Raw genomic sequence first — 14,610 nt, forward strand, 5'->3', positions numbered from 1 at the left:
TTGCAGACATTACCTCAGCACCTGCCGCAGTATCCCCCAACCGAGGTGGTACCTTGTCGGACTAATTAAGCAATTTTAAAAGAACAAACTAAAGTTCATGGAGGCTACTCCCTTTCTACCACCTCCGAAATTCCATTGTTCCTTTGTATTTTGAAAGGAGGGAGTACGTTAAGGGCGTCAGAGGAGTCCTCTCTCTATATTTTGAAAGGAGGGAGTACGTTAAGGGCGTCAGAGGAGTCCTGCATGAGTGAAAGCATGACAGCGCGGCTCCAAAAAAATGGTAGAAAAATCAAAGACCTCCGAAATTCCATTGTTCCTCTCTCTATATTCTGAGAGGAGGGAGTACGTTAAGGGCGCCAGAGGAGTCTGAGAGGACGTTAAGGGCGCCAGAGGAGTCCTACATGAGTAAAAGCATGACGGCGGGGCTCCCAAAAAATGGTAGAAAAATCAAAGAGACAACTTGCATGCAATACCTAATACAGCAGCCAATTATAGGAACAACACAACAATCAAAACCAGAGCCGGGGTACATGAAAAACTGGACCGTAAGACCGGATATAGCACATTCTCGGTTCCAAGTCTCTCGGCAAAAAACAGAAATCAGAGATGACTTGGAAACCCAACATTTCCAAGTACAGACAAACAAACGTCCCTGGAAGACCCATGACCTACCCAAACCAATCATCCAATATTCCACAGATAGACACCAAATGCAGACTCCAATGGCATTTTTCTATGCCCAAAAAAGCCAGAGATGCTGTAGAAGCAAAGCATATCCCACCAACCACCGCCATGCCTCCATTTACTCAAATGCATCATCATCATCATCCGGAAGGGGTTGCGCTGCCGCAGCAGCTATCTCAGCCTCGTGCCTGAAAAATACAAAGAGGGAACATTAAATAAATGTCAATCAATTTGAACACAGCAGAATATTGAAGGTAAATAAACGCTTAGACATCTATGCGAAGATGTGCACACAAGATCATATTAAGCTGCCTAATATAACCAATTATATAGTTCCTCAAGTACACATCTGTATTTATGCAATGACAGAATCCTGAAAACCGGCCATCCTATGTGGTTTTTGATTATCAACAGGCAATGACAGTTAAAATTTGGTTGCAGTAAACAAGGTAACCGCATATCTAAAATTCAATATTTAAGGATAATCTAGGTAAACTATAAAGCTATAAAATGTCTGCCAACCAAACTATGGCACCTATCTTCAGAGCCCAAGTTATATCACTAAACAACAAATCATTATTAGAGAAAAAAGATAACGATAACAACTGATATACTAAAATAAGAGACTAGAAAATTTTACTACCCCCATTGCCCCTAATTTATCACACTGTCAGCATGCTAAACAAAATCCTATCAGCAGATCACAACACCTATTTGACCCAGATATCTTGCTAGTACAGGTCTACTTCACTTACTGTTGTTGTGCAGCAAGGTCAATCTGTACTTCAGGTGGAGCAAGAGCTGGTGATTCAACAAAGTGAAGGCTTGGATCCCTGCAGGAAAGCATGCGTTGGTATAAGAATCTACCCAGCATTCTGCAAGTTCGATAGAACTGATGAAAACGCATAACCTAAAAGCTCTCACCCAGCAAGCTTTCTAGCCAGATAGAGGAATGGCTTTTCAAAGTTGTAATTACTCTTAGCAGATATCTCATAGTACTGGAGATTCTTCTTCCTGTGGAAGGTAACCATCTTGGCTTTCACCTGCCTGTTCTTGACGTCTACCTTGTTGCCACATAGAACAATGGGAATATTCTCACAGACCCTGATTGTAACAAAATTTAGATATGCTTGAAAAAATCTATGCTAAAAAAAAGCTGGAGGCTTTAACAGGTTGCCAGACTCACCGGCAAAGATCCCTATGCCATGTAGGAACATTCTTGTACGTAAGCCGTGCAGTGACGTCAAACATGATAATTGCACATTGGCCATGGATGCTGGAGACGATGGAAACTTGTTCAGTTAACCTCAGCTTCAAAGCCAAGAGACCACAAACATGGTTGATGATTTACCAACAAAACAAACAAAATAATCTTGTACAAATATTTACAATAGCAAGAAAATAAGCCTCAAGGTACAAGAATCTATATAAATCTTTAGTAGTATGCAATCTTCTTCTTCAAAAAAAAGAGGGTGTACAGAAAAGTTCATGATGACCTCAAGTAAAACACAAAAAGGAAAGGACCTTTGCTAAAGCACACATGCACACACAATCAAGAATAAGTACATCATACTTCAACCTAAAAACAAATGCCCAACACCAATGGGGGCCCTCTTTTCTGATATTTATATCAATAATCTAGAAATTAAATAGTCACATGAAAAGTAGGACATCAAAAATCAACACAGGATGAAGTTAAGCATCTTTTTGATTCCATGGAGAAGTTAGATACACATTTCATTAAGCATGATCTGGAAGTGAAATATAAGTAGAATCTCCAGAAACAATAGTTTTTCTATCAGCAATTGATGGCTTTTGCAAATAGAAAACTGAACTAATAATTAGAACCTACAACCAAAATCTAGTTCTGCATCAAAAAAGCACGAACCAGATGAATCATTCTTTCTTTCATTTTTCCCCATTGGGTTTTTTCATTGCACTACCTGAATGTGTGGTGGTGGTTTTGCCAAAATGATCCAACTGCACGTCCTTTGTCTTGAAAAGACACATGTTGATAACAGTGACATAACAAATGATATTATTTGTAGACGCCAAATTTACAAGCATATAATAGCAGCCTTCACAATTAAAAAAAAAACACCAGTTTGAAACTTCATTCGACAAACTCGAAGCAAAACGTCATACGACCCAAACATTATTCAGCATAAGCATAGATTTTCAACATTGGACTCTGGAGCAGCAGAAGCGTAGATGCATAACACAGCACCAATCTCACCAAAACAAAAGTATCTGCAAATTCCATAGAAAGTAACAGAAACATATCTACTGTATAGTTTTTTTACATCAGAACTGTAAATATATAGGACATTATGAACAAAAAATAGCAGTGAAGCAATATCCAGATGACAGAGCACAACCATAAGAAAGTCGCACAAATTTGAAATAGCTAACTATATCAGCACCATATTTATATAGCATAATATGCAATCAAAAGAGTGCACTGTAAACTTTAAAAAATCATCATATGCCTAGAATTGTGGCTAAGCTTCAAAAGGGAAACAATGGGAAAACCATCTTTGTATAATGCATCATACAGAATTTACATGTACTCTGACATAAAAACATGACATAAAAGTGTAAAAATACAAGTCAGTAACATCACCAAGGAAAAAAGCAAGAAGAATAAGAGTTCGACCAGTTGGAGACAAAGTGATGGTGCAGAAAGGTGCTTGGTTTTGTGTTGAATGTCTACAATTACATGGCAAAGACCAAGAAGCTTCTATTAACGAGGATTTTGAACTAACAAACAACATAAGAGATAGGCCTCAATAGGGCCATGGGCAAATGATGATTCATAACTGAAACTCAAGAGAATTGAAACAATGCTTGATCATTACAATATGGTTTATAATTAAGTTCAGAACTACACAGAACTCTGGAAGTCTGTTGCTCAATTTGAACAATGTAATCCAATGGAGAATTCAGCTAAAATATCTCAAAGCCACAATTTGCTATAAATGTCACTACAAAAATGCAAGGGGAGGGAGGGGGAGTCTGTCTTGATGTTACGTGGGGTTATATCTTGTTATTTCATTAATATCATTTTTTTTCTATAATTTTTTTTTTAGTAAATTATAGCAACACTTCCACAAGCTTGGGCAGAAATACCTTGACCCAAAATATTTATTTATTTTTTTAAATTAGGCACCACAACTTATTTTTACATTGCAATGTGATCCAGCCATTTACTCCATAAGGAATCATTGTCATGTGATCATCATGTGATAACAAAATAGAACTCCCAATCCTTTAATGCGCTTACCACTAAATTAGCAGCGATCATTAGTTTTGGCAAGAAGTGGAGGAGGAAAGATCACATGGCACTCAAGTGGCTCTCTTCGCCCTACCCACCAAGTTTTCTACTACAATTTTCCGGCATGGTAGGAAATCTCAATTTAGGCAAAAGTCAGGTGAAGGTAGAAAAAGGATGGGAGAGCGGAAGGAGAGGAATGATCTGAAGAGCAATTCATTGCTGCTGGTAACAGCAGCAATTCATTGCTGCGGGTAACGGCAGCAACTGAAGAACCAAAAAAGACATCAGACCATACCATCTCCTTAGTACATCGGCAACATCATCTCTCTCACCCCCAAGTTAAAATACCACCTATTTATTGGGATTGATATATTTTCCCCTCCTGGACACGCCCTTTTTCAATACCACCATCAAATCCAACTGAAATAAACCAATCCTCCATCATTTTGTCCTTCCAATCCCCAACACATTGCCTTGCTTCTCATCTACATTCACTCTATTCCCCATTCCTTTGATATTTGAGCTTCCATCCTCAAAACATGGCCTCTTTGAACCCAAACGCAATGGTCTACATTCCATCATTCTCCTCCTCCACCCCCCTCCTCTCTCTCAACATCCTCCTCCTTTGCCTCCCTTGTATATCCCGTACAAATAAACTCCATACCAAAACAATGCCCTCCATACGTCTTCTCCTCCTTACACACATGAGCCTTGCTACTACCTTTCCCCTCAAACTTCTTACTCTTGTTGCTATAGGAAGGAGTTCACTTACTTTCAGGCCCCCAAACCTTGCACACCGAGGCCACTACCTCACCATCTCCCTCTCCCACCTTCTGGCCTCTAGCAGCCACAAGCTTCTCTTACCCTCTTAAATGAGGAGGGCCAAGGAGAATGACAAGCCCCAGGACTCACATTATCTTGTGACCCAAATGAAGCAAGAAGTACAAGAGAAAGTGGTAAGAAAGAACATCTACAAGGGTGTGAAGAGTTAAGAGGGGTTTAAGGGTTTTGCATGTGATTCTTTTAAGGGGGAGGGAGTGTATGCACCACCAAGGGCGGCTCCCACCACTAGCCGCTAGCTGCTCCTTTGATAGAGGAAGGTCACTAGCTAGTTCGAGTTGAAGAAGGTGGAGCCCAGGGCAGGAGGCTCAAGCAGTGATGCCAAGTCACATAAGTCTTAATATGAGCTTCTTATCTTCTACATTTTTTTCCTCCTTGCTTGTCTTGCTCTCTAGCTCTTAGCTTTAATTCTAGCTCTCTTCTGACATGGTGGAGAAGTTCTTGGATGTGCTCCATAAGCATTGCTTACAAAAGCATAAGAAGGATCTCCCTTTAAGAGGAGAGAAGAAAGAATCTAAAGGAGTGGTGAAGCTAGGAGATAGGGAGGGAACCACAACTCTCTCTGAGTTCGCTCCTTCGATCAATAAGCCTTTGGGCACTTGAGGGTATATTAGTTTTTTTTCCTCATTTTGTTCACAGTGTCAAGACACAGATGGATGGGGCCGCATTGACACAAAAAAATAAGTTATTATGTTCAATTGAAAAAATTTAAAAAGCTGAGGTCAGAGTATTTCTCGTCCCAACTTAAAAGGTCATCGTTGTAACTTATTTCAAATGTGTGAACATTCGACATACCTAAAGTGTATTGGTAGTATAGTCCAATTAAAGATTAAACTCACTAGGCAAATTTCCCTCATCAGACCAGCATAGTAAAATCATTTAAATCCTACATTAAACATCTAGTGCTATTATCGACAACATTATGATCAGCTGGGTTAACTGAACACAGCTTGAGTCATTGTCTAACTAAATATTGCACCCAATTATCTACACGAATAACGGTTTAAATATGTAACCAATCATCTGCAGTGAAATCAGAAAAGAAACACAAGAAGCCAAACAAGGTATTCTATTACACAATTATCCATGTCAATTCATAGCCCCTAAATATAACCTTAATTTCTCGGCAAACAATTTTTGGAAGAAAAATGCTTCAGAAAACATATTTCTGTTTTATTATAATACATCTCTAGCTATGACCAGACCAATAGCACCTTATTATTTAAAGTACAGAGAAAAGGGGTATACTAACGTAAACCAAAAACAGTGTCTATCGAGGAATTTGAAATTATCCATAAGAGCATGCATATCTGGATAAGTAAAAGCATTTGTACTTCCAAATGCAAAGATAAAATAACCAAGGAAAACGAAGCTTCACACCAGATCATGTTTTAAATGGATCTTTAACAGGACAATCACACAAACACCAGACTCAAACAACCATATACACCAATTTTACTACCTTGAGAAAAGAGCAATGCAGTAGATTGAAACTGAATGAGGAAGCAGACTTCACAAAATATCCTTGTGCTAAAACTTCCATATCATGACAATGCAATTTCATGAAACATGTGTCCTCATAAAACTAAAAGCAAACTTGAAATATCAACACATTCACGGAGAAAAATGCCATACCCCACTATCCATGGAGGCATCCAAACAGACAAAATAAATGATGATAGAAAGTGTAAAATCTATAACTCACTAGTATCCATCCCTAAGCCCACCAAACTTCTCCTGCCCCGCAGTATCCCAGCAGTAGAAACGGATCTTCCCACAGTTGGTGAAGAAATCCAAGGGATGGACTTCAACACCAATAGTTGCTGGAGAAGAACAAGAAAGGATCTTTGAAATTATGATCGCATCAAACCATATGCAGAAAATCTTAAGAAAAAGAAAACTAAAATCAAATTAATAAGCAAATAAAAAATAGATAAATCCAAGAAAACGAGACGAATTAGATGCCTACGTACGTTCATATTTCTTCTCAAACTCTCCGGTAAGGTGCCTCTTGACGAATGTAGTCTTGCCTGCACGAGATCAGAGCTCTTCAGAACAGATCCATTCTCTCCGATGCAAGAAAGGAAAGAAGATAAGCAACCAATGGTAGAACATCCAACGAGCTAAAACCCTAAATCTACATAGAAAATGAGGGAAATGATGGATCGATCACCTGTGCCGCCGTCGCCGACGATCACCAACTTGAAGCTCGGATAATCCACCGCCTGCTGGCCCGGAAGCGCCTGCAATCGCCAAAGAAGAAAAGGGATCGGCAATACCCAACAACGATCAACCGAAAACCCTAGCCCTCACCAGTGGATATAGAAATCGAAGAATAGAAAACCCAACCTTAGAGAACAGGGAGATAAGGAAAGGAAAAAAAATACCATTACTTTCCGTCGACCGGAGGAGGCTAGCAGAGGATTCTTTCTCGCTCTCTCCTTCCGCCGGAGCTCGAAGAGGCTTTTGAATGGGATGGGGGAAGCCTGGACGCTGAGTCGGGATATTTATAGGCGCAGCGCTTGGCTTTCATTTGACGCGACCATTTGAGCCGTCCGATTTAAAAGCGCTCTTGCTCATTTGTTTAAAGTTTAAACGAGGCATACACGTGGCAGGGTATCGGCGGCGTCGTCAATGGGCAACGGAGGATCCGCCGGTGCTCTTTGGGTGCGTGAAATACGGAGGCGCTCTTTGGGGCCTTCGGCCCTCGTCCCCGACTCAGTTCCGTTGAGCGCAATCCCCTGCCCGAAAGTCTAGTCCTCGTCTACTGAAAAATTTTTACCAACAAAAAAAAAAAAAGGTGCGTTTTCTTTTCAACTTTCTAACATCTGGCAGGTCACCTTATGGCAACCGGAAGAAATTGGAATTAGGGCCGTGGACTAGCTGCGCACTGGCAATCTAGTGCAAATGGCATACATTCCTTGCTTCTACCCAAAGAAAAAAAAAATCAAATCAAATCTATAGAATAATAGCAATATTTAAGTTCTAGATGGGTATGTAAATAATATCAAAAAAATTCCATAACATGATTCGATTATTTTACATCCAAATTAAATTTTTGATGATCTTATGGAATAGAATTAGGATTTTATATTTAGGATTCGATTTCCTATTGGATTGAAAAACTATATGACTCATGTTAATGCTTTTTCATAAAAAAATAGAAGTTTAAAATTTATTGCAAAAGTGATTGAAGTATGTTTTAAAAATCAATCATTCATCCCCTATATCATGCTTATTTCATGATACAATCTATCACCATCTATTGTAATAAGATTTTTTTTTTAAAAATTATTAACCTTTGCAAAGTTGGCACACTAAAATCATATGCCAAATTAAAAATCAAGAAAAAAAACTTACATCTACTTACTAATCAAGTTTGGGTAGGAGGTCAAATCTTACTATTTTTCATGAATTTGAACCCTCACCTCTTGGAAAGTTAGAATACTAAAATCATTGACTAGATTGTTGAGGAAAAAAAACATGAATCCAAATTCCAATTCAGTTTGGATGGAGCTCAAATCTTACTTTTTTATTTTTTTGATGAATTTGAATCTGAATCCTAAATCAATTTTTTTTATTCAATTTAGATGTGGATAGAATAAGGAACTAACTACCCATCTATCATCCTGGTTTTAGGAATCCTATTGGGTCGGGTGAGATCTATGTTTCATTATTCTCGACAGCTAAAACTATGGGTTTACATTTTTAGAAATAATATACTTTAACCCTTCCAAGTTTCTATGAGAAATATTTAAAGAAAAAATTAGAGAAAAATCTCCACTTGAGTTCAAAGTTAAAAGAACTCTCTATTTTACTTTTAAGTAAAACCTACTCCCTGTTAAAAATATAAGTTAAAAAGGACTACCTATAGGAATATAATTACTCTTGTACTCTTACTGTGGGTAACTATAGCATAACTTAGTTCCCTCTCTCCCTCCATCCAGTTATCTTCTTCAAGCCAAAAGGAGGAGGCGGCTGTGCTTTTGCCCCCCTCCCTTCTCTACTCCACAGTCTGTACTCTTGCCCCCCTCTGTCTTCTTCTCGTCAGAATGAGGAGACAGCTATGCTCTTGCCCTCTCTCTTCTCTGCTCCACAGTCTGTGCTCTTGCCCTCCTCCCATCTCTACTCATTGTTCTTCCTTTTCTACTCCACAGCCTGTGCTCTTATTCCTCTCCCACAATCCAACTGTACCATAGCTTCAACCAAAGCTCTCCTCTTACCACTTTCATGATGACTCTCTACAGTGACTCTCTCCATAGGCCCCCAATATCTATATTGTGAGGATCGATATGATTTTAGAGAGTAAGGTTCAGTCGAGAGAGGATGCTAGAGAAAATCCAGGGATAGGCATATCAATTACTCCTATCTACCCTTCTATGTCATGGTTTCATGTTACATCATATAGTACTACACTATAAATTATCCATACAGCAAAAATATGAAACCATACTTCACTATGACATATATATACTAGACAATAAATGTGAAGTATATCTAGTCGATTCATTTGATACTGAAAAGATTCTTTTATTTATAGGATTTAGAATGCAAAATTATACTATGCTGTTTGTATTTTGTACTAATTTAGCCTTTTCAGATACTAAGAAAGTCAATCTCCATACTACATCTGAAATAGAATTTTATATCGGATTACTTATTTATTGTACTGCATTACATGATTCTAACACCATGTAAGCCTATTTATATATTTTTTAGTTAAGTAACTATGCTGCACTACCCCTGTTAATTATGCACTGGTTGCTTTTGATACTGTAATGTACCTTTTTGGTACTACATTATTTGCTTCTGATACTTCTATTTTTTTTTATACTATATTAGTTACTTTTGATACTGTGATAGCTCTTTTTATACTGCAAATCTATTATGAACTTTTTGTAATCCTCTTAATCAAAAAGGTACAAATTATTTTAGAATATTAAGAATGAGCACAAGTGATACTCACTTATTATTCTTTCATTTTTTCGATGGGTTGGTACTAATTGAAAATAAAATTATGATAATTTGGATGATCTCGATGATAATGCCACTGGTGTCAAGATAATAATTACACGGAGAGAGTTGATCAAAGGAGAGCGTCAGCACTTTCGCAATGTGTTATCATTTTGTGAATTATTTACACAGAGGGGGTTAATACCATCTTAGTGAATTATTTATGATTTTGTGTTAAGATCTCTAATTATTATTTTATTTATCTTATTTGTCTAATGTGATCAATATTTTTTTCAGTACTTCATTATCTTACAACCATGACAAGTATAATAAACAGAAGAAGGGCAAGACGCTAAGAGTGTACAAGGCAACAAAGAGGGCTAGGATCACATTTTGAATATGACTGTTGCACTATGTATCAATAATTCTTTTATGATGTTATTGTACCACTAATAATACTTTATTGTAGAAGAATATGCACCAAGAGTATGCTATGCTCCATATAATACCGCACTAGTATAAAACAATACTTTAATATAATAAAGCAATACTTTACTTTAGTAAAATAATACCGCACTGTGATAAAACAATACTGCACTGCACTATGATAAAGTAACTCTCCACTTGAGTTTAAAATTGCTATGCTTGGAGCAAGTATGCTGGATTAGAAAGATCATCAAGGGCCTGTTTGGAAAGGATAGGATTGGCCCAAATCCTATAGAATTTAACAATCCCAAGGATAAAAATTCTATTTTATATCCTAACTATTGTTTCACTATATTAATCATGGGATTAAAAATCTTTTGAAAATGACTAATCCTATTGGAAAAAAATAATCATCTCCACGGGTCTTTATTTTTTTTACTGAGATCGTTGGGCTCTCCATAAAATACATGGCCCAAGGCTTGCAACCCCCTCTCCATAAAATCTGTCAGGGTCTCAATGCCAAACGTAGGATAGGATTATTTGCACAAGATTTTTTTTGAATAAAATTTTTTGTATAATCCTATAGGATTAAATCTTATATCATATCATGATTTTTATCCTAGATTTAAAAATCTTAGATATTCAAACAGACTTTAAGTGAGATAGAGCATACTCGAACAATATTTGAACTTGTGATTGCTCAACCTACATTGAATATATCAGAGCTATTATGAAAGGCTTACATTGACTTTGAGATATCATAGGGTGAGTACGAGAGAACAAGACAACTCTATGAAAAGTTACTTGATCAAATAAAGTACTTGAAGGTATGGATTAGTTATGCTAAATTTGAGGCTTCAACTGATATGGAAGATGAAGAGGTGGATAGGAAAGCTCCAAATAAATATTCTTATACAAAAATATGATATGCTTCATACAATACTACATAGTACAAAATAATACTTTAATATAATCAAGCAACACTTTACAATGATAAAAGAATATCGCACTATGATAAAATAATACAACGATGCATTATGATAAAACAACTCTCCACTTGAATTTAAAATTGCTATGCTTAGAGTAAGTATGATGAATTAAAAAAATCATTAAGTGAGATAGAGCATACTCGAGCAAGTATGTTGATTAGAGAAAGACTTTCCAGCTTTCTTAAGGAGCACCTAATAAGTAAGTTTACAATATATGAACTATAAAGAGTTATTTTCTACTATACGGTTGGTTTATGATCAAGTATTCCATATCCACTATGCAGTATAGTCTATGATCAAGAAGTATTCTTTATCCACTATGCAGTATAGTTTTATGACCAAAGAAGTATTCTTTATCCACTATGTAGTGTTACCTTATAATAGCATAACATTGAGTTGGGATTATCTAAGAGCATTAATGATGTATCTCATTTTATACTTGAAGAGCATTGTCAATTATTTTGGTATTCATTGAATAATATTTATGGATATTGGAGAAACATATGGATATCGTACATGGTTAAAATTATGGTAACATTGAAGTGTGCCATGGAGCCATGCATCATTTTGCAACATTCAAAGGTATTAGCAAAACATAATGGTTGAGTCGAAATATCACGTTGATAACCTTAAAATATATCATAATATCTAACATCGTCTTAAATATTCATCATGACTTTTGTGTAAGAAACGGATGGTGCTTGGCATAAATAAACATAGAACGATATAGTATTTTTATACGGAAGTATGGTATGCTCTCATTATAGTACTATTTTATAATAGAAAAGTATTTTTTTGTCATAGTGAAGTATTACTCTTTATTAGTGTAGTTTGCTTTATAATAATATAGTGTTATTCTATAATAGTATAGTATTATTTTATAATAGCATAGTGTTGGAGGCAGAGGTAGAGGGGCAACATTTGACAAATCATTCTAATTAGAAAAAGATGTTCAAGCTTTCTTAAGGAGCACACAATAAGTAAATTTACAATATATGAATAATAAAAACTTTCAAACTATCTGATTACATGAATATGACATTAAAATACAATAAATATTCTCTACATCAAAACCAATACTATAGTGCTAACATTAGAGTACATTGCCGAGACTCTTTATTACTGAAGCATTTTAACAATAAAAATTACTAACACTATAACAACACATCGACTTAACCACTTAATTTGCTTTTCAAGTTTATTCAGTTTCCACTCGACTCTACTGATTTGGTATTTGAGATCCATTGGTTGGCAGTTGATCTCATCGCACTAAGCAAAATAATCATATTTATTACCTTGAAATAAATAAACAAAATTGTTAATATACCAATTACTATTTAAGCTAATATGTAAAGGCATAACATTTATTTTTGTACCCCTTTTTCAGGACATGAATAGAATCTTCTATTGAAATTTCTGATGGTCTGAGACAATCTAACTACTCATGCCCCCTTTTCGTATGGATATCTCACGTCGGAAGCACCAGTCCAAAATGAACTCTACGTCAAATCTCTCAAAAATAAAAAATAAGCGGTGATTGGGATACTCAAATCACCCCAAACACAAATATACTTACCGCTGTACTAATGTCTGCATCCGATCGATCCAATATCTGATGATTTCTTCCGATGATGTCGTCGAATGTCTGATGACCTCCTGGACTCTCTTTCCTCAAGAATATGGTTTAAATCTGGAGAAGAGGATAATCAAATGGCGGTGATTAAAACTCACAAAGAAGATAAAATGAGAGATTAAAATTTTATTTCGTTACCACAATCTTAGTAGGAATTGTGTGCATCAAGTGAGCCTAACTTTGAATTATTTCACCTTGAAATCCATAGTATAAATCTGGATAGATTCAAGTAACATATCGACAAAAAAATAAGGATTAATTATAAGAAAATTTATCATATATTAAAGTCTAAGATATCATAATTTACTGCTAGTTGATAACTTAACATTACAAGAGAAATTATTAAGAGATTCATGCTTTCCATCATCTTTAGTAAATTGGGATAGATTCTAAGTTTTAAAGAAATCATCATAGCCTCCAACAAAAAATCAAATAATACATCAAAACCTATACTTCTAGCATACCATAGCAATATCTAGTGGAGGTCTTGGTATTACATGTAATTTACAAGAAAATATCTAGTATAAAAGATTACCCTCTTTTCTCATTTAAGGATCCTAAGCCTTAAACCGTGTAGAAGTACTAAATATGCATAAAGTGTACAGTTAATACATAATACAGTACAAACTACAAATTTACATTAATTAAGCATTATTAAGCATGCAATTTGAATTATTTCTTATTCAATTATGAATAACAAAAATTTGACTAACAAATGAAGGAGTTGTGACTAAACGAGCCAAGCTTCCTTAAGAAATGATATTGCTTTAAGGAGGAGTGCAAAAACTAATCTTGCACATATACCTCTTGCTAATTTTGATAATAAAATGGATAGATCTTCTTCATATGTAAAGATTATAATTCTTAAACCATATACTGAAAGAAGTGATGATACCGAAGAGTCTTTGGTAAGCTCACCTAAGAAAATAGAAAAAGAAAATAATATGCAAGACTTTTTGGAAGAGGTAAGGAAAATACTCAATTTTGAAATCCGAGAAAAGTCTAGGCATGATAAAACAGCCAAATGGACTAATGTTGACACTTGCTCTAGGGAGAGACTAATTGACCCCAAACAAATAGCAAGAGACATAGCAAAATAGATAAGAGAGACAATTTTTTTTTTATAAGAAATAGCTAAAGTTTGTATTAAAGAAAGAAATATTTACAGAACTTCACAGAAAAGAAGATTGCCAATATATAGGGATATCCTATAGAACAAAAAATTATAAAACAACAAGGTACAAAATAAACAAAAGTAAATATAGAGATTGAGAATTAATGTAGTTATGATCTTCAACCAGAAGTAGTAGAACCATCAAAAATCATAATAAGTTCAACAACAAAGCAGCAAGGTGAATCAACATGGTAGAAGGGAGGCTTATTGGAGTAGTAGCATACAGCAAAACATAAACCTGTTTAAACAGCACCAGACACACCTGCATATTGCACAACTCGATCCATTGAAGTATCATATAGAACGACGAATGACAAGTAGTCAAACACAGAATCCATAAAGAGATGACCCATAATTTTTTGAAATAGCTGTACATGAAGTAAATATGCTGGATGGTGCTTGCTGTAGAAGATTCTTAAGGACAGAAAAATGGCAATAACCTATTCAACATGGTAAAATGTATGAGTATGTATCTGTGATAGTAGGCCTTATGAAAGGAATGAAAGGTAAAGCATTATGGCATGTGTTCTCAAGTTGTGTCAGATAGGATAGGAAGAGTGCTACAAATTGTAAAACTGGAAAACAAATATTCCACTGCCAATGGAAGGCCAGGTAATTCATTCTTTAAGGAAGAAAG

The 14,610-nt window shown here is 35.8% G+C and overlaps 1 protein-coding gene across 1 annotated transcript; it reads right to left on the minus strand.

Annotated features, from left to right (window-relative positions):
• Positions 1–436: 436 nt before the first annotated feature.
• On the minus strand, positions 437–7,326 carry LOC105047773 (GTP-binding nuclear protein Ran1B). The gene is made up of 8 exons (XM_010926846.4): positions 7,186–7,326; positions 6,972–7,041; positions 6,772–6,828; positions 6,504–6,621; positions 1,871–1,960; positions 1,609–1,788; positions 1,440–1,517; positions 437–872 (listed from the first exon to the last, which is right to left on the minus strand). The coding sequence occupies exons 1-8, from the start codon at positions 7,186–7,188 to the stop codon at positions 803–805; spliced, it is 666 nt and encodes a 221-aa protein (XP_010925148.1). The 5' UTR covers positions 7,189–7,326; the 3' UTR covers positions 437–802.
• Positions 7,327–14,610: the final 7,284 nt, after the last annotated feature.

The sequence above is a fragment of the Elaeis guineensis genome, chromosome 6 (assembly GCF_000442705.2).
Source record: "Elaeis guineensis isolate ETL-2024a chromosome 6, EG11, whole genome shotgun sequence".
Taxonomy (NCBI): domain Eukaryota; kingdom Viridiplantae; phylum Streptophyta; class Magnoliopsida; order Arecales; family Arecaceae; genus Elaeis; species Elaeis guineensis.

Excerpts from the sequence above, each read along its gene's own strand:
- LOC105047773 (XM_010926846.4), bottom strand. Across the intron at positions 1,961-6,503 it reads GGGCTTAGGGATGGATACTA|CATCCATGGCCAATGTGCAA; the intron begins GTGAGTTATAGA and ends CATCGTCTCCAG. Across the intron at positions 873-1,439 it reads GACCTTGCTGCACAACAACA|GCACGAGGCTGAGATAGCTG; the intron begins GTAAGTGAAGTA and ends TGTATTTTTCAG.